This window comes from Diabrotica virgifera, chromosome 4 (genome assembly GCF_917563875.1).
Source record: "Diabrotica virgifera virgifera chromosome 4, PGI_DIABVI_V3a".
In the NCBI taxonomy this organism is placed as follows: domain Eukaryota; kingdom Metazoa; phylum Arthropoda; class Insecta; order Coleoptera; family Chrysomelidae; genus Diabrotica; species Diabrotica virgifera.
In genome coordinates, this window is record NC_065446.1 from 92,844,141 (window position 1) to 92,866,641 (window position 22,501).

Sequence of the window (22,501 nt, forward strand, 5' to 3'; positions counted from 1 at the left end):
TCCTGTAATAGAACATGTTCTATTTCGTCAAATTCCTTAATTTTCGTTTTATTCTCGGCAAAAAGTAAAATTGTATTTTGTACACGTCAAATTTGACCCTTGAAGATCTTTGTCAATTTCTTCATCAACTTATTGTTGGTGTAAAGCGGGTTTGATTTGCCCATCCTTATTGTTAAATAGACATAAAAAAGATAGAAATAGTAATCGATAAGACGCGTGACGACAGCTATAACTTGTCAATGTCAATTAATAAACAGCTGATTACAAGTAAAATGGCGAATTACATTTTATTCAATTATTTGGAGAAAATAATATTTTGAGCGTAATCCGTCCTTAAAAAGCTCGAATTTATCAGGTAATTATTACGAGCAAATCCAAAAGTAATTATAATGAGAATATCAAATAAATGACCGCTTATAACTGACGATGTTGTTGTACCAGTTTAAACCACTTTATTACTCCTAATATTTATTGCCCTTGTTAAATCAAACGCAGATTATTTTAAAACTGGAAAATTAAGTCACGTGATCGGAGCTCATGCATGTAATCTTTAATTTAAATCAATTTACTTTTTATCTGGACTTTTCCTATTTAGAGAGATCTTAAATGAACCATGTTTTTTAGATATCCAAAATGCCTGGCACAAGTTTGGTAGTTCCCGTTGTATTATGGGGCAAATACGCCCCGACACATTGTATTTCATGTGTTTATCTATCGAAAGACCTCAAGACTTTGGCAACTGGATGTTATGATGGCCAGATATGTCTGTGGTAAGCAAACATTCTGTAATTTTGATACCACAATAACAATATTACTTTATACTCTATATAAGTTTATTATTAAGATTTACTGTTTAATCATGTCAAGTTATGTATTGTCCTTTTCATGAGCATTTTTCAGTGCGTAACAAATGATAGGAAAAAGGGTAAGTCGGTGATAATACACATTTATGACATTTATTCTAACATGACATTTTAGTTAAATCTGACAGTTGTCACATCTTATTTTCAATTTGGAATAAAAACAAATCAAATGTGTTTCTTGCATTTATAAAATGGCATTTTCTTTGATTTGTATAGTCTTATAAGTTATACACATTATATTTGTAATATTATTATCTAATTAAAAAAAATATTTTTTTTATTATGGCGTCATCTATCGACAACTAGAATAACTAGAATAAATGTTGTAAATGTCTGTAATCACGGATGTGCCTTTTTTTCTGTCACATACAATTTAATGCGTTAGAAAGAAATCGAAAATCTGTGACGCACTGAAAGATGATCATGAGAAAAAGAATATCAAACATATCTTTTACCTAATTTAAATTAGTGATAATGTATGTACATTTGAAGACATTCGTTTGTATTACTTGTTTCAAGTCTTTTTGCTACTCACAGCAAGACAGTAGTCAGTAAAAACCATTATCAATTTAACCTGTCATATTGTTTACAGTATAAACAATTTTGTAAATAATATTGATTGATTAGAAGCAGATATATTGTATACTGTTATGACGTGAAACATTTTGATAACTATAAGAAATATGTTTTAATTTTGAACATTTTTCTCTAGTTTCCCTATATTTATTATTTATTTGGTCTGTTCTATTTTTAGTATAAAGTAACTTATGATCACCATAATATAATAGAATAGAATAGAATACTTTATTGGTATAGCTTTACAGCTGCCATCATAAAGATGGATATACACGTCAGATATACAACACAATATAGTCACAGACACATAATCAAATACCTATACATACACTTAAACAAGCGCGGCTCCTCCTTAGGGTCAATTGGTCAATGACCCCCCTAAAATAATCTCATAAAAATACCAATTTTATTAAAAATATCTTTTATCTAAAACTTCACTCTGAAATATAAAATTCTCTCTCAGCAGTCTGCATTGGCAAAACAAATATAATAGATATAATAACGTCGCGCCTCGCGCTATACACAAGCCCGTGGCTGGGCCGTATTTTAAATTGTCTATATACAGTTCTTATGGCTTATGGACAAATGCATGTAAAATAGAAAAGAGACGGCAGATAGCAATTTCGTGGGCGAGAGTGGGAGTGACCTTTCCGTCGTATACCTCTAGTAGAGTCGACGGCCTCACGTTTAGTTAGTTACCGTCTGCTGACCGCACTTCACGGCAGGTCTATATCGATCGCGGCGTATTTGCGTAATTTATTTTGTTTTGTTGGATTTTTTTGTGATTGTAACAAAAACAAGATGAGTGTTGTTGACGAAATAATTGCCTTAAAATCTGCTGGAACACTAAATTATGAACGGCGGCTTGAGAAAAAAGAAAGTGGTCGACCAAAACCAAACATGAATTTAAAACAAACAACAAAGGATAGGGGTAAGGACATTCAAAGATATTTTAAAGAATCAATGTACAATTTGTGTGATTGGATTTGTGGCTGCAGTGTGAGAAATGCATTTTTTTGCTATCCGTGTTTACTGTTTTCGAATGACGCTGTATGGGCGAAAAATGGAGTAACTGACATTAAGCATTTAAAAGTGAAAATTACAAAACATGCCTCTTCAACTACTCATATAAATTCATCAATGAGTTACGCAAGTTTAGGACGTGTTAACATAAGACAGCAACTTGATAGTGTATATCGTAAATCTGTGCATGACTTTAATGAATTGGTATCTAAAAATAGGTATATTTTAAACAAACTAATCGACTGTGTAAAATTTTGTGGAGTTTTCGAAATTGCATTGCGCGGTCATGACGAAAGTGACAGCTCCAATAATCGTGGAATTTTTCTGGGCCTTATCGATTTTGTTTCTGAACTGGATTTAATGTTTAAAGAACACATTGAAAAAAGTACAGTATTTAAAGGAACATCGAAAACAATTCAGAACGATATTTTAGAATCAATGTTAGCCATTGTGCATACTCATATCATGAAGGAGATTGGCCAGACAAATTTTGTGGCCATTCAAGTAGATGAGACCACAGACAGCTCCAATAAAACGCAGATGATTATCATATTGCGATATGTATTAACTGGTATTGTACATGAAAGATTTTGGAAATTTGTTAACCCCCTAGGTACTACAGCACAACATTTAACTAATGTAATATTGGAAGAACTTCAATTATTAAAAATTAATGAAGCACCTGAAAAATTGATTGCCCAAAGTTACGATGGTGCATCAGTCATGAGCGGTAAACTGGGAGGAGTACAAACAAAAATTAAAGAAATATACCCAAATGCACACTTCATTCACTGCTATGCCCATCAATTTAATCTTATCCTCCAAAAAGCGGCGAGTCAACACAAACCGATAAAAATATTTTTTGCAAATTTACACGGATTTTCGTCCTTTTTCGGCCGATCTCCAAAACGTACGATGGTTCTGGATAGAGTGGTTAAAGTAAGGCTACCTAAAGCTGCGCCTACTCGATGGGCTTTCAATACAAAATGTGTTGAAATTGTATACACTTATAAAGATGATTTAAAATCTTGCTTAGAGGAAATTATTGATGAGGAGCAAGATGGTAACAATATAAATCAAGCAACTGGTTTAAAAAGACATTTGGAAGATGAGCATTTTTTATTTTGGTTAAATTTTTTCCATAAAATAATGCCCCATGTTGATATATTGTTTAAACAATTGCAAATGCGAGACATTGATGTTATATCTGTCAAAAATTGTATCCTGTCTTTTAACAACAATATCCAAATAATTAGAAATACTATTTTGGAATCAGAAGTACCAAGCACATCAACAGCAAAAAAAAGAAAAACTACTGCAGAGGATCCAAAGCGACGAACTGCACTTGAAATTTGTGATATTATTATATCTGAAATAAATCACAGGTTTAGTTTCAATGATCATCTCATGATTTCACAGTTATTCTACATAGAGAAATTTGAAGCATACACTACCAACTTTCCGCAAAATATTTTAAAAATGGTGACGGCTAATTATCCCACAGTGAATATTTCCAAACTAAAATCGGAACTTGAAGTCTTATATTGTCGTGAGGATTTTCGCAATAGTGCTGGTGCAGTAGCCATACTTCAGCTTTTTATTAACATGAATTTGTCTGAAACATTTTCTGAAGCAGTGAAGTTATTAAATATTTTGTGCACACTCCCTATGACAACCGTGGAAAGTGAGAGATGTTTTTCTACTTTAAAAAGAGTAAAAACATTCCTGCGTAATACGATGGGACAACCTAGACTTAGTGCCTTGTCTATGCTGAGCATCGAGAAAACGCTTGTCAAGAGCATTCCAAATTTCAATGAGAAGGTCATAGACTATTTTGCAGAACTAAAGGATAGAAGAATTGACTTAAAATATAAAAATATTTAAAGTAAGTTTCGTTTTAATAAATTTACAATTTATTATACTATAAATATTCCTATCTATATATCAGTCAATAACCTGTTCATACCATTTTTCCTATATTTTTTAAAAGATTTACTCTAAAAAAAGACAAATTTAATTTTCGGAAAACTAGGGTAAATAGTATTGAGTTTTATCTAAGTCTGTATTTTTTATCTAAAATATAAATGCTAAAAGATCTTTTAAATACTTTAAAAAATCAACAGTTTGAAGTTTTCAAACCAAAATGACCCCCCTGAAGATTGACCCACGAGCCGCCGCTGCACTTAAATTTTAGATTTAACATAATGTACATTGATAAATATGAAAATTATTAATATTAGACAGAACTCATAACAGCAATCTAGTTGCTAAGTATTCTTCTACACTGTAGAATGCATGTTTACATAGTATACTTTTCACAACTCTTTTGAATTTCACCGGATGCAAAGATCTAACTTCATTTGGAAGATGATTATATAGCCTGACCCCCACATAATCTGTGGACTTCTCAAATTTGGATAGTTTGTGACCAACAGTAACAAACTGATTGGCATTCCTAGTTGAGTATGCATGTAAATCAGAATTTCTCTTGAATGAATGTAAATTATGCTTAATATACAATATGGATTTCAAGATATATATGGAAGGCAACGGTAAGATATTGTTATTAATGAAAACTTGCTTACAAGTATGCCCAAAAGGAATATTGAAGATAAGTCTAATAATTCTCTTCTGTTTAATAAACACTGTGTCTGATTTTGTGGAATTACCCCATAACGTAACATTATAAGTAAGGTGACAATAAACCAAAGAATAATATACATTAATGAGAGTTTTAATACTGAGTGTTCTCTTCAACTGTACTAAAGCATAGAATGAACAATTTAGTTTCTTATTAACATATTCAACGTGAACATCCCAACTCATAAACTGGTCCAAGAATACACCTAAAAATTTTATGTTTGGAATATTTACAATTTCAGGAATAGACACAACTGGCATATTTCGTTTGCATCTAAAATGTATATACGATGTTTTATCAATATTCAGTTGTAGCAAGTTTTGTGTACACCATGTTTGGAATAATCTGATAACCCTTGACACTCTATTTTGAAGCTCTACGTATGTATGTGCTGATACAATCACAGATGAGTCATCTGCGTACATTACAATGTGGTCATGAGTAATATGATCGGGTAGGTCATTGACAAAAATAAGAAATAGCAGTGGTCCCAACACAGATCCCTGCGGCACTCCTACATCTACACTGAAGATGTCTGACCTTTCCTTGTTTAATTCAACATAGAATTTCCTCTCCAGAAGATATGAGTTCAATAAATTTAACATGTTACCTCTTATTCCGTGGACATACAATTTGTTAAGGACAAATTCAAATTTAAGACTGTCGAATGCTCTGGAAAGATCAAAGAAGATACCCACTACAAGAAGACCATCATCAAGATGCCTATAGACAGATTCCATAAATACTTCAGTAGCCCCCTCTGTTGATCTTCCGGATCGAAAGCCATGCTGTTCTGAACACAGTGCATTATTTTTGTCCAAAAACTGTATGATCCTAGTGTAGTAAGCTCGTTCAAAAATTTTTGAAATTACATTTAACAAAGAAATAGGTCTATAATTATCAATACAAGTGTGATCGGATTTTTTATATACTGGAACAATTTTACTTAATTTTAGGTTTTCAGGAAATTCACCTGTGTTGTATACTAGGTTAATTAAATATGCCAGCGGTTCTGATATAACATCCTTGATGTGTTTGATCATTCTTGTGTTTAATTCATCATTTCCAAAAGAATGTTTATTTTTAAGACCACAAATAATATCAAGAACTTCATCAGATGTTACTGGAAAATAAACAAAACTGTCTATAGTCCACCTATGTGATAAAGTACAGTTTTGAGGGTTATTGTCAAGCCTATTTTTTAGTGCATTATTTCTGTCATTGAAATGGCATGCAAAATATTGAGCTAAATTTTTATCATCTGATATTAGTTTGTCTTCAATTTTGAGTTTAATTTTATTAGTACTTTGCTTTCTCCCTATAGTTTTATTTACTATACTCCACATAGTTTTTTGTTTATTATTACTACTTATAATTTGAAGATAATTGAATTCCCTTTTCTTTTCAGCAATAAGATTATTGTATTCCTTCTTGGTAGCTTTATACTCATTCCAGATGTTACTATTATTAGAGTTTTTAGCTTCATTAAATAGGTTTTTTAATTGTTTACTCCTAGCATATATGTCATGATCAACCCAACCTTTACTTTTATGCACGTCCTTACCTATTTTACTTTTAAGGGGACAGTTTGAAGTAATAGCAAAGTTTAAAGTATCCATAAATTCGATAAAAGCGTTATTAATATTACTTTCATTGTATACCTCGCAAAAACCAATCCTCATTAAGTCTTGTTTTAGGATGTCTAAATTATTATCATTTAAACACCTAAAACACTGCTGTTTTATATTAGATTCCATCCTATCCTGATTACGACCTACAACAATGTCAAAAATAATGGCAAGATGGTCACCCATATTGGGTTGATTGACTTGACAAGTATGATTCATAGTGATATTATTAGTAGCAATGTAGTCAATTTTTGTTTTTGTTACTTTATTGTTATTCATGAAAATACGTGTTGGTATATTTGGGATATTAAGAGACAAACCAAACGATTGAAAAAGATCATCTAATCGAAGTTTTTCATTGCTCTGAATTAAGTAGTTGATATTAAAGTCTCCACAGAGATAAATTTTATCAACACGGTTGTGAAAATGACCTAAAATATTAAAACAATTATTTATAAAAGAATCTAGATTGCTGTTAGGCGTTCTGTACACATTAATGACTAGAAATTTACAGTTACTGATTAAAATAGTCACAGCACAACATTCAAAGCTTTCTTCCTCAGAGAATTTACGGCAATCAACGACTGAGACTGCATACTTGTCTGTCCCAGATTTAGATAAAATAAGAGTTCCACCATGTATTTTATTTTTTCTAGTAAAATGGGTTACTAAAGTGTACCCTGGGATATAAATAAGATTAATATTATCCTCATTACACCAGTGCTCCTGAATACATAGAATGTCAGGTTTTTCAGCATTAGAAAAAAGCTCAAGATTTAAAAGTTTGTTTGTTAAACATTGTACATTAACCGAGATTAACTTCAATTTAAAGTCATTTACTATACGTGAAATAGTTGTATTGCTTGAGGACCCACCTAATGCGACAGCGTCCTCCTCATCTTGAAAAACGAGACTAATTTGGTTAATGATGAGTTTAGTGTTTAGTCAATGGACATAAACTATGTTCTAGGCCTAGAAGTATGAGTACAGAGTACCGAGTACATTGCTCAAGAAAAGTACTCGAAAGTACAATTACCCGAATTTTTCGGGTACTTATTTCGAGTACATTGGAATATAGAACCCGAAGTTGTATTTTGGATGTTTTGATTGTTTCATTTTCAGTTGATTGAGACTGATGAGACTGGTTTCACATGTCTTGTTTAGGCGGATACACTGGTTCATTGAAATTGAAAAAGCCATTTGTGTTGGTATCACTTGAATCTCCTGTATCTAGTTCTTCATAATAATCAAGAGAAATTAGTTTTTCAACAGCGATAATCACTATGCTTTTCAAAGCGTCCGTGATTCGCACCTGTTTGACTTGAAGAATGGACGGATACTGAAAAGGGCGTTTTTCCATGTTGCTCTTAATTTGCACTCCCACATTGAGGGTTTAGTGTCAAACAACGTTATCTACATTTTTTGTGAAATTGAGATATATCTATAATCGAGTTCACTGTTATCGACTTCATTTAGTAACAAAAACCTGTATCTCTATCTGCAGCAGATTACAAAATACATTAAACGTTAACTACCAATTGTGAAAAAATTGTTCATGTCAAAAACATCTAAGAGGTGATAACGTTATTTCACAGTGAGTTTCGTGATACATCAAAAACAGTTATCGACTCTTAACGTTTATTGGCACTAATATTTTAAGCTGTAATTGTAGACAGCGTTATTATTATAATTCGTATTTGTTTGAAAAACGTCATTTTGATACTGGATAGCTAAATACATTTGTTTATTTTCGATATTGTTCGATTCTACCATCTGATTACTCATTACATTATTACATGATTACAATAATCTGATTACTCACTACATATTTTAGTTTTTCGGAAGTTAAAAGAAAACATATATCTTATTTTCTTATTGCCGGTTACATATATATTTGTCGTAAATATTTAATATTTTGATTTGGTCAGTGTTTAACAGAAAAATGTCCAGTCGTAGCACAAAACTTTGTATAACACGAAGCACTAGCGGGTCGTGGATCTTCTGAGGTAGCCTCTTGCCTTACAAATACAATGAAAAGTGAAGTTACTGGGAAAGACTTCGCTTTTATGTCTGAAAGTTGTTCGGGCCAAAATGTTTCTGTTTGCTGTTGAAACACTAAATATTTCAAAAATCGACCAGTTATTTTTTGAGCCCGGATATTCCCAAATGGAACGTGATATGGTCCATGCCCACATCGAAAACGCGAGTAAAGGCTTGGAAATTTATGATCCATCGGGATGGTATATGTACAGTAATTAAAATGGCTTTAAAGAAATCAAAATACGAAGTAGTTGAAATAGATCAGGAAGACATTTTGAATTTTAAAGAACTTCAAATTCAAATGATTAAAAATAAAAAAACTGACATTGAAGGAAATGTTGTCAAATGGTTGAACATATAAAAGAAGACACTGCACACAGTTATTTCAAATATAATTTTAAATCAGACAACTTTACGAAATTAAAAATACAGAGAAGGCAACTTCGAACATTTTCAATTAACAAACTTGTGCCAAGAAGAAAATATGACAAACCGTTAACGATTAATAATAAAAAGTTAAAAGGTTTAGTAGAACTCTGCGAGCAAAAATTAAAGACCAATATCACTTCTTTTACTAGAATCTTCAAGGAATGATCATAATGAAAATGTTTCAGAAGATGAAGACGTTTAAAGATGGTACCTATAAGTATTTAGACATTTCATAAATTTAATATTTGTATTTTATTAGAAAAATAAAGTTTTTTATTTAAATACACTTATAACATTTTTTATAATACAGGGTTAGTGCTGCATTGGATATCCTGAAAATTTTGAAAATATCAGCGAATTTAAGTTAAAGGATATCCTGAAAAAAGGGGAAATATCAGTGAAATTTTCTCAACATTTTAGGGAAATTAATCAGGTTTAGGTTCAGCAGTGCGAACCCTGTAGTAAAACTATTATTATCAGGTGTGACGTTAACGGTTACAAAAAATATATATCGGTAATATCAAAAAGTGTTATCAGGTCATTATTAGAAAAAATTCTATTTTTTTCTCTGTAGAATAACAATAACCTGTAATAATTTTTACCATATGTCAAAGAAACCATAATAATACTATATAAATTTACAGATTTCTATTGTAATGTATTTTGCCTCTGTAATCACAAATTTGTTGGCCGATATTACGTTTCAAAACAGTTTTTCGCATTTTCTGCCACTTTATGTTTTTGTAGTTAACGTTGTTTGATACCAAACCCTTGACATGCAGCGACGACAAGTATAGACTTTTAGATAAAAAGTACTCAGAAGATGTACTCGTATAATATTCGTGGGTACCGGGTATTTTAGCTCATATGCTACAGGTACGAGTACCGAGTACTTTATTGAAAATGTACTCGGGTACTGGGTACTGAGTACCCAAAATCTACTTAGAGTACAGAATTCGGGTACTTGTACACGGGCATTGCCCAGCTCTGGGTATAACCAACGAATATAGGTTATAGAATAATTCTGCATTGTAACTTTTCAGCATAGAATTTGTGTTCTACCTGAGGTGGTACCAATGACTACAGATGCACAATCTCCTCACTTCCTCAGTCGCAACATCCCTCGTCTACAAACTATTAGTCTGCTTCTAAAATATGGAAGAGTGGAGCAACTTAGATATTTTCTTATCTAAATGCTACGTGGTTGTGTATATACAACTTAGCCTTCAATATTTTCATTTTATAAAATTACAGATCAAATCTTACTCCTCTAAAAATAAAGATTTTATGAAAAAAACAATTTGCAAATCAATGGTATCTAAATTTTATTAAACCTGGATGCATAAGATAAATTGCTCCGTTTGTACTCCTTCCTGACCTTCATCCAAGCCTTTGTGCAGTCTCTCTCTTCAGAGAGTATTTTGAAGTGACAAAAATGTGACAATTTCTCCCACTTCTCTTCTTCTATTTGCATCTATATTCGTTGGGATAACTGAATATATGGTTGCTCGTCACAGTGTTGCCATATTTTTTATAATGTATATAAATGTTTAAAATATAGATCGAGTTTTATGAACTTATATTTTTTGTTATGAGAAGCTACAATTTTTGAATTGATATAAAACAGTATTCAAACATTTTTTTTACTTTAAATGCAGATAAATATCGTAAATTATTTTTGGCAAGTCACCTTTGTGACATTAGCAGGTATATTTGGCAATGGAGCCAGAAACCTCAAAACCTAAATTGCATGTTCTATCTTCATTTATCTTCCTTATTGATCAGTTTTTCTTTATTTTTTTCACAAATTTTATGAAACTTTGATTTAAAACCCATTAGCTTTTATCCTCTTTTGCACTTTTTGTATCTATTATTTACACCGATAATTTACTATTTACTTTTTAAAACATAGATTCTGCCGTGTTGAGAGAGAAAGAGATGCCTACCCTAATTACAAACATTTTTCTCTGTTGCACTGGGGGGGGGGGACAGTTTTAGGTTACAGCGGGCAGTCTTGGTATTATCTCTAGGGCCCTAAACTAACATTATGTGGTTTCTTACTTGACTGTCTATACTGTGGATATCATATTTACACAACTTTTTAAATTGTGCCTTTTGTTATGCTCAAATTTCTTATTATTTATTAAAAAAAGTTCAATAGATGGTGCCCTATATTTTCTGCACCGAAAGAAAACATTTTTATAAATGGTTAATTGCAAAAATGCCACAAGAAAATAGCTTCAGAACAACGGTTATAAATGGTATTCACGAATGATTTTCCTCTTCCCTTTTTTTGCTGTTTGCTGATGACGTAAAGTTGAGCTGTCTGATTAAATCTCCCAATGACTGTGATAAACTTCAATATGAGCTAATCAACTTGTTGGATTGGTGTACAAGAAATGAGATGAGTCTGAATCCATCTAAATGTAAAGCTATTGCATTTTCTCGGTGCAGATCCCCAATCAAATTTGAATATAAGATTGGCCAGCATTTCTTTGATAATGTACCTTTCTGATCACTTAAATTATGTAGTCAACAAAGCATTTCAGATGCTTGGCTTCATTAGAATAAGCACACAGGATTTTACTGGGATTGCTGCCTTAAAAACTCTTTATTGTTCTCTTGTCCCCATTCCTGTGTATGGTCCCCTTTTTCCAGTGTACATATTGAGACCTTGTGTCATGTTGAACATATTTCTAAAATAGATTGCTTTCAAATTAAATATTTTGGACAACTGTAATGATGCAGATTTACTTGCTATATTAAATATGCCCCCATTTCTATACATATAAGAAGAGAGATCTTATTACTTTTTACAATATTCTGCATGGTAGAGCTTCTGCTTCTTCTTTGCTCAATAAAATTAAGACCTACCTACCTCCATCTAGACCTACCAGATCTATAACTAGTTTTCTTTAACCTATACATCACACTAACTGTGAATTTAACAACTTCATATCAAGAACTGTCAGACTAGCCAATCAATTTGATAACATTTTAATAATTTGTTTGTAATTGTGAGATTGTTTTTGAGTTATGTTCGTTCATTACTAGAGTATTGTTCAGTGATTTGGAGTCCAAGTTATGAGAATCACAAATATCGAATTGAATCGATTCAAAATAAATTCATTAGATATCTGCGGTATAGATTAGGTACTAGAGGAATGCAATTGAATTCCAGTCAGGTCATGCAGATGTTTCATTTGCACCGTCTAGAGGATCGCAGGCGATACTTTGACCTTAATTTCGTATTTAAGGTGTTAAATGGTATTATTGTTTAGCATTCTGGGTCGAATAGATTTTTATGTTCCAGCTAGGAATTTGAGAAGATGTCCCTTGCTATCCGCTAGACCGTGCAATACACGTCATGCAGAAAATATGCCTTTAAATAGAATTGTTTCTAGTGTAAATGAGTTTCCAAATATAGACTTTATGGGAGTCACACTAATGCTTTTAAAAGGACTATTTCACGTGAATTATTTTAATTTGATTTTCAAAATTTTTTTTTGATGTCGTTAGTTTAATGGTAAGTAATGTAAGTTAACTTGGGTTCAATGTTTAATTTTGACTTTTAATTTTAATTGTAAAATGGAGTTTTCCGTCAATAAATATTAAATTAAATATAGATTTCTTTGCAACCTTTAACTCATTCCTGTGTCAGGTTTTGTGTACTCTTGGCTTGAGTAATAAATATAAATACCTTTTTGTATTGTATTGTATAATAATTCAGAATAACTTTTTGTATTGTACCCCTAGATATAGATAATGTTATGAATTTATAGTTTAACAGTATGTAATTGTAACTGGGCTTGCCCGTTGATAAATAAATTAAAAAATAAAATGAAAATGCGGTCTAGATCTGCGATTATGTAAAAAACCTTGGAAAGATTGCTGTGGACTATTTTGATCTCATGCTAATGTGCTGGATAACATGCGTGGCCAAACTTCATTCTAATGATAGTGGATGTACTTCTATGGCTGTAATCACATTTGCTGTACCAAGGACTTTTTCTCAATTTGGTTTCTATTCTATTTTTATATATCAAGTTTGATTTGTAAAACAGTACTCTTACCATAAGTATGTCCACTCCTTCAAAATTTTTTGTTTTGATAGATTTTTTTCCTCTGCTCTTGTTAATCTACAGTTTATTTCTTCTCTCAATTGTATACCTTCTTTGGGAATGTTTTGGCCCAGAACAATGTAATATTTTTTAAAAAAATATGCTTATTCTTTATTATACTCAACATACAAAAATACATTGATTTTTTAGAAAATGTCAAGAATTTATATAAGTTATATAGGCATATTTTTCTTCAGAAGTTTTAAGCTTCTTTGAATAACTCTGATATTTTAATAGCATCTAATAATAAAGATTTGGTGTCATTTTTGTTAAAGCATATTGTTTATTGTATAAGGTTTCAACTTTTTAGACATACCAAAGCTGTTTTTTAGTAAAAATGTACTTACAGGATAAAGAAGAAAATGTTTATTGTAAAACAAGTTATTAAACTAGTAAAAGCTAGTAGTAAATCTAGTAAAAGCAATAGTCAATTAATTTAACCTTTTTATCCTAGGCAAGTAGATCCAGATACCTTACAGATGATTCCAAGATGTCTCTTGGTCGGTCACACAGCTCCAATTCTGTGCATCACAAGGGCTTCTATGATACAAGATAACAATTATATCGTTTCCAGTTCTGAAGCAGGTGAGATGTGCACTTGGGATTTAATAGATGGTAAATGCAGGGAGGCAGTCAAGTTGCAACAAGTTCATACCAATATGCAGGTATTTGTCTTTGCTTTGTGTCAAATTTAGTTCATTTAGTATGTAAAAAAGTTAATAATACTAAGTTACGGGTTTGGGAACACAAAAACTACCCTTCTTCATCTTTTTCATGTGCCAGATCAGAATTATCAGACATTGGCGATCACCATTGCTTCTCATTCTTCTGCAACATGGAATAATTGTCCTGCATTTGATATCTTGAGTCCATTCACAAATGTTTTTTAACCAAAAAACTTGTTTTCTTCCTACATTTCTACAGCCCTCTACTTTGCCTCTAAGAATCAGTTGTAGTATTCTATATTGATTTCCCCTCACTATATATGTCCCAGAGACATTTTCAGGTGTTTAAGGGGCTATCCTAGTGTAAAAGTACGAAAATCATATACTTTTTTTGGGAATTTCTAAAATAAAAAGTATGTACTGTACCAATAATTGTTTTGAAAATTTGCATGAGCATTTATTATAAAAAGAAGTATATGTAAACAATTTTCATAAAAAAATACTGAAAATTAAACAATTTGTGCGCCATCTACTGGCACCGTGAAAATAAAAACAGCTTCACTGCTGCAGTGAATGGGACTAATAGAGATCCTGAAACATAAAATTTCAAAGTGATTATTGAAATATAAGTTATTTCCTATACCATCAACTAGTATTTTTGAAAAATATTAAAATTTGGAAAAATGACGAAGTGTTGAAATTTTTTTTTAAATTATGTAAAACATTTTCAGTTTCAAAAACCGCCAAATTGACATTTTTTATCCGATCAAAAAACCTCTTTCATCTCCTATAATAAATGCTCATGCAAATTTTCAAAACAATTGGTACAGTACTTTTTATTTTAGAAATTCCCAAAAAAGTATATGAATTTCGTACTTTTACACTAGGATAGCCCCTTAACAGTCTTTAGTAGTTCTCTATCGTTGTTGACCCTCCTTAGTACCTCCTCATTAATTTTTCTTGTTGTCCAAGGTACTGTCAGTATCCGTACGTGAATCTACATTTCCAATGCTTCAGTTCTGTTCGTGGTCAATACTTTTAGTGTCCACACTTCTGGACTATGCAAAAGTACAAACCAAACATAGCACTTAACCATTCTTTGTCTTAGTTGTAGACTGAGATAATTATTCCAAAGAATGACTTCAGTTTCATAAAAGTAGTTTTAGTCATTGATATTCTGCGTTTTATTTATGTCTTGATCTAGTTGATCGAGCTCTAAGCAATTCTTTATGTTCCACACTTCTTCGGCAGTTCCTGTTATTGTAGATTGCTAATTAGGGCATCATGTTTTTGACAAAGACCCGTATTTTGTACATTTATTATATGTATATCAATTATTGACTATTTTCACTTACAAAATGACTCCTGAAAAAGCCTATTTTTCTTTTAGTTGTTTTTTTTACAAATAACTTTGTAACAAACAAGGATATGGAATTTTATTTTACATGACTAAAAAATACATAGCTCTAGTCCAACTAGAAGCCAAGATCATAGATATTTTTCATTTATTTCGTAATAAAATCATGTCATCCCTATACATTGAACACCAAACAAAATCACCTTGGAATTTCATTATTTTATATTCCAGCATTAATGAGACTAGTTAAGGACTAGCATTCATCCATGATGCAATTCTATTCTCATAAGAAATTTATCACTTTTTCCCACACCTGTCCTAACATCATAGATCCATCATGCATATCTTTAGCAATCTTCACGTAATACAATATTAGTATTATAATTGCCAATGTTCATATTTTGAAATTATTTTATAATTCTATCTGTTAAGTGGCTACTGAGCAAATTTTTCTCAGTAGTAACTTGGCAGATTATTAAAAAAGAGTGCTTAAAATAAACGAAACAAAAACAAAGTACATGAGTCAAAAGAACACCTGACAATGATAATAATATCGCAATAGATAACTATACCATTGAACATGTGGATATTATCTGGGCACAGAAATCAATCCTATTTCGTAAGTAGGGAAATGAATGCACATAGTTCCAGTGGTAATTGTACATACTACGCTAATAAGAGATTGATGACATCGAAATTATTAGACAAAAAAACCAAAATGACTATCTACAGAACAATCATGCCTATTCTGTAACTCATTTCGATGATAGAAGTAAGAAAAATCGAATAGAAGTGGCCAAGTCGAATAGAAATAGGCAAAATCGGTATTCCATAACTCCCTCGGAATCTCTACAATCGGAATAGTGAATAGAAATGACTTCGACAACATTTACCCTGTCAAAATTAGATTTCGATAATCGGAATTGTGCTTGACGCAAGAGCATTTGTATTTTGTTTTGACGTTTATATTTTAAGGGCCGGTTGTTCGAACGCTAATCAACAATGATCACTATCAAATATTTAATTACTGTCACCAAAACTGTCAATGTCAACTTTTATTGGGTTGCTGAAAACATAATTGATTAAAATTATGAGATTAGTTAATCAATTAACATAACATATATTAACATAATTGATTTAGTAATTTCATATTATGTTTTCAGCAACCCAAACAAAGTTGACATTGACAGTTGGTGACAGTAATTAAATATTTGATAATGATCATTGTTAATTAGCTTTAGAACAACCGGGCGGATGCAATTTCGGCCGGAAAAAGGGCAGGTACTAAAAGCCGGTAGGTAAATTCGGCCGGAGGTTTTAAGTTGCTTCCTTATCTCATAGGTATTTTCGGCCGCAAATCAAATAAAATAACAGAATGCTTTATATTAAAATATTTCTTTATTTCAATAAAATTATTACATCAACTTATTTCTATAACTTAAGTAAACTTAAAAAACGTTTAGATGTGATACAGATTTAACGAAATTAATTCTAGAAATATTGTCAGATCGAAGCATATTTACCATGTTTTCGATAAATTTTAGTTTGTGTTTTACTTGTTTGTCTTTAATTTTTGCTGGAATATTTAAATTTTTTATTTTTAAATATGCATCGATCTGACAATCTTTTAATTTTTCTATAAAAATAAATATAGAAGGGTGACTTGAATAAAAACTAGAATTAAAGTGCGAATGGAATGATTCGCAGGCATTTGTGGTTCTTTTAATTGATGGGTTTTCATATGCCCATATATTTGGTGGAAAATGAGATTCTGGCGCTATGTAGTTTTCTAATAAATAGTCTGCGTATTTATCTATAAGTTTATGGTCCGGTTTGTATGACATGAGATCAAATATGAAACAATCTTCAACTTCAGAGGGGTCTAAATAAGTTAGCCCAAAAGTATGAGTAAGCCATTTGCTTTCCTCGCAGTTTTTATCTTTATACATTTGGGTTAACCCTAATGATTGTATTTTCCTATACCACGCCTGGTGCAAGTGGAATCTACAACCATTTAGTTTGGTTTTGGGAAAGACAACTTATTATATTTGTATGGCAAGAAAAAACAATGATATTATCAGCTGTGCTGTTAATAAACAAAAAATTTTCACCTGTTGTGGTTTTCGGTCCATAACTATCGAGTACAGAATGTACATCGTGAATATCCTTAGGCAGGGCTGGTAAGAGCTTACGGCGGCTGTTGTACAAATTTCTTCTTATTAGACTGACATCTATCGATGACAAATTCTCTGGCAAATGATTTGAAAGAACGCTTTTAATAATTTTTGAAGGTTTCTCCGATATGTCTTCCACAGCTTTGCGCTTGCATGAAGTCGTCACTATTTTTCTCTCCAACGTAGTTTCATCGGACTCGTGGTTGTGGATTAATTCACTTCTAGTAACTGTGTATTCCGCACCAACAGTGTACAGTTTGGCTAAACATCTTAAATTTTTCTTTATACACCTCCAACGTACTTCACCACTTTTTAATACGTCCTGTTTACAAAACTGAAACTTTTCTACAACTAGTAAGTCACAACCGCGTGAACTCTTAATTACTGAAACAGATGCCATCGTATACAAATAATATATTTTATGCTTTCTATCGACTAGTAGCTTCAAGAAAAACAATACTACAAATACAATACAAACTGACTAGCTATAATAATTTATTTTATACCTGTTATTTGTGTATTTTACAGCGGCGTAGGATTAGGTATTTCCAAATAAATACACAATTAATATTTTACAGAAACTATTAAGCGTAATTACCAATATTTTAATCTCATCGTAAACATCAACCCCTCGGCCGAAATTACCCCTGTCATAAATGGTACCCCCTGATTTATGCAGGTAGGCCAAGGGATTACCGGCCGAAATTACGCCCGCCGGAACAACCGGCCCTATATCTACTAAAAATAGTTTATTACTACTTATTTACAATTATTTACAGTATTTTTACCTTTTGTATCTGCTTAATTTTTTGGTCTGTGGTGTTATTTACTTAGGAAATTGTATATTTAATTTAGTCATGTACGAGTATGCATTGAACCTAACCCCATTTTCTCTGGCCTGGCATCTGAATGCTGAATCTGAATGTTTGCCAGTCACAGTTCACAGTGTTGCCATAGTTTTTTTTGTATATTTCTTGTACAATTTCAATCACTGGCATAATGAGTGTACAAGGCCGTTTAAAATTATAAAGATAGACTTATAGATTGATAAATAATATATTATACCAGTTTACTTATATTTTTATCAATCAACGCTTATAGAAAAGAAAATAATTATAGAAAAGACGCCATTTTTTGGGAAAAGTTGTTTTTCAGTTATTTTAGTTGCAATCAAATCTTAAGAATGTATATTATTAGTAATATTTTACATCATACATCTTATCTTCATTTATCTTTTTTATTTATCAGTTGATCTTCTTTTTTATAACAATTTTAATTAACTTTGATTTAAAACCATTTATCATCTTTTTGTGTAGAATATTTACACTAATATTTTGTTGTTTACTTTTCAAAACTTTTCTTTTTTGTTATTTGAAAGCTATTTTTTAAATGAAACTGTATGTAATGTGATAATATGAAAAATTGAAGATATGGCAACGGTGTCTTATTTCAAATTTAGAACCAGTAACAAGCAGGCCACAGAACACTAATTTCAATTTCGCTTGACAATGCGGGTTTGCCACCCCCTCCTGACCACGTGAAATAGAAATTGCCGATTTCGATTTACCTTTATTTCGATGTGAGTTACAGAATGCCAATCCAAACACGAAAATGACGCGATAGATATCAAACATTCCGATTTCAGTTAATTATGATTCGACTTGGTCATTTCTATTCGATTTGTTAAAAGTTACAGAATAGGGCTGATTGTAAGACTTGAGAAAGTCAAAGACTGTCATGGCTGGGACATGCCCAGAGACAAGATGATGCAAAAACAGCAAAGAAAATATTACAATGGACGCTGATAGGAAGACGAAAAGAAGCAAGACCCAGAACAAGATGGTTGGACGACGAGGAAGATGACCTGAAAACCATGAATATAAGACAATGGAGGAGAAGGGCACAAGAGAGGTCTAAATGGAAGGTCATAGCCAGATAGGCAAGCACTTATCCAGGGTTATGATGCCAAAAGAAGAAGAATAAAAATAAGGCAAATCATAACCGAAGTAAAGGTATCACTGTTTCACGATTTGTGTAGGATTCATCAAGGTGCAGATTGGTAACTTTGATAATAGGCGACTCTATTGCGTATGTGCTAATTATGATTAAAATTCCAGTTCCAGTACTTACTGTGTATATAAATATCAAAAAACAACTGTGAATATTTGTTTTGTAAACATGATTATATTTGTTTACAAATGTTTGTAGTTGACATTGAGACTATTACTACTGATGCTATGTTTGTATGGAGTTTTTCATGTTTTTAACAACTTGCTTCACAATTCATGGTTCTGTAAACATTTAGATGTTAATGCATAATTAGACAAATGTAATTATCTGGATATAATTGCTACTAACCACTTTAAATGTAATGTGTAGTTAGGCAGTTAAGAAGTTTAATTTACAGTAATAATAAGCGAATTACGATGGGAAGATATCGGAATTCATAATAAAAACAAGCTGAAAATGCGAGCATTATCATAACGAAAACTTTGTTTATTTACGTATTTTAATTCATAATATGGAAAATTGCTATTATGAAAAGTAGTTTAGAATTAATAATTATGTTTTAATGTGCAATTATATCATTCTAATTTAAATGTTATGAACTATAAAGGTAGTTTAGTCTTGATTGAAATTCATATTTTTTATATACCTCGTATAAAATTAATAAAATTTTATATATGGTGGTTGCATCATAAATCTTAGAACATGAAGAGCTTTTTATGAAGAATAACTTTTCTTCGCCAAATTAAAAATAAAAGAGTTATAAATGAAAATGTTGTTGGTATCTATAATTTGAGAAAAATCTTCAATTTTTTTTTCCGTTAGAAGTATGTAATTGCACATATCAGACCATAATTTTTTATACCAAACAATATTATTTCATATACTGTCTGTTCGCTAAACTCAGACACAACTGGCTAGTGATTTTAGTCAATAATTTTGCCAATTAGTCAAAAAAAGTGATTACTAATTAGTTAATAATTACTAAGTAATTAGTTATTTGCCAGTTTTGGCAAAATTCGCAAAAAACAAAAAAATTACCTACTAAATCACTAGCCAGTTGTATCGAGTTTAGCGAACCGACTATATTTTACTTCCATAGCAAATAGAACAGTCCATTTATCATAAAGGGGAGGCCGTATACTCGTATAAACCTTTTTAAAGCTGTTAATAAATTAGTGCTTTTAAAATATACTCAAATTGTATTTTTGAATATCTTATTTATTTTATATAATAATTAAATTCACTATCAAATGCCATTGATGTTTTATTAATACTTAATTTAAAATTTAGTTTGACATTCACGAAGTGTCAAACTCAAATGTAAATAACCTATGCTTTGCTTAACAAATCGAAATTAAAAAACTAGCCTACTTAATAGCAACGATTTCAGCTGGACGTGTAGTGTGTCGGCAGAAAATAAAACGATTGTGACGTCACATTTTAGACTTTGAGTTAGAAATATCGAAACGGTTAGAAATATCGAAAGCCGTTTTCAGATTTGGATTCAGAAGAAAAAACTACATAAGAATCCATCGATAAATCTGATCTGTGTATTGCAGGAGCGGCAACGCAACAACACACAGACTTTTGCGAATTTATAAACGAAATGTTTTCGTTGATAATTAGTACTAGTTGCAAAACCCTTTACTATTCAAACAGTGATAGCACAGATCTCTAAAATTTGCATGTCTCCGTGAAGAATTTTGTTCCTGTCTCTGAGTCATATTCATTCAGTTGCTTGGAAAAGTTAATATAAATATTATACAAGCCTACGCCCCTAGAGCAGACAAGTCAGAAGAAGAACTAGACTGATTTTATCAACATAAAATCCTTTATAAAAGGTATATTTGTTAAAATCCCTATACAGGGCTACATCAAAGACATAACTAGTTTTCAATCGGTTGACCGATCATCATCAGTGTAATCTCAGAATCTAACATGCTAACCACCAAAGTAAAAAAATATTAGGGTATTAACCTTAAAATATTAGGGTATTGATGTAGCCCTGTATAGGGATTTTAACAAATATACCTTTTATAAAGGATTTTATGTTTTTGTAATGGTATACAGCCAACTACAGGAAATTTTTCCTCGTGGATTTGATTTTATCAACAGCTAGACGAAGCCTTAAAGATGACCAAGAATCATGAAATGCCCATCATATTATGATATATTAATGCAAAAGTGGGAGAAGGAGCCATAGAGCACTTAGTTCTAAAATATGGAATTGGTCAGATAAACAACATAGGGATAGATCGATACAGTACTACCAAGAAAAAGATCTAGTCATAACGAATACTTAATATGTTGCACAACATGTTTAATATGTTACATGTTTAATATGTCACATGTTTATACATGGCGGTTGCCTTTAGACGGACATCAGATCATTATACAGAATCAAATAGATTACGTGACAATTAATAGAAGGTGCAAGAATGCTATTACTAATATTTATGCATTACCTGAAGTAGAAATAGAATCTGACCACTATCCCTTAGTTGAAAATATCAACATAAGGCTCGCTACAGCCAAAAGAAAAACCAGAAGGCATCATTAAACATTAGATAATTCAAAAACAATTATACAAGAGAAGCATTTACAGAAGAAATAAACAATAGGTTCTCTGATATGGCAAGTGTAGATGATATTGAAAAGTCATGGACCACCATAAAAGAATCGTTTGATGATGTGAACAATACGTTTCTTCTTTAAGGGCAGCCAAAGCCCAAACATTGAATTTTTTAAGTTTTTTTGGGTTATGATTGAAAATTATTCTCTGAAATCTTCTCTTTCCAACGATATATAACACATTATAGTATAAAATATCCATCGTTACAAAATTATTTGTTTTTGAACGTCTGCACTCAACTTACCGTGTACCGGTAGCTTTATAGCCTATTAGAGTGTTTTATGTTTTTGTGATTTCCCGAATACTAGGTTTTTAACTTTTGATGTCAAATATCTCTGGATC

At 31.5% G+C, this 22,501-nt stretch overlaps 1 protein-coding gene across 6 annotated transcripts in view; it reads left to right on the plus strand.

The window, feature by feature from the left end:
* The first annotated feature begins 248 nt into the window (after window positions 1-248).
* The window catches only part of LOC114338584 (WD repeat-containing protein 7), a 151,576-nt gene continuing 129,323 nt past the window's right edge, over window positions 249-22,501 (plus strand). For all 6 annotated transcript variants that reach the window (XM_050648279.1, XM_050648282.1, XM_050648284.1 and 3 more), the window contains exons 1-3: window positions 249-355; window positions 625-770; window positions 13,776-13,986. In XM_050648279.1, coding sequence (XP_050504236.1) covers window positions 634-770; window positions 13,776-13,986 — 348 coding nt within the window. In that variant the 5' untranslated portion in view covers window positions 249-355; window positions 625-633. The remainder of the gene's footprint in view (window positions 356-624; window positions 771-13,775; window positions 13,987-22,501) is intronic.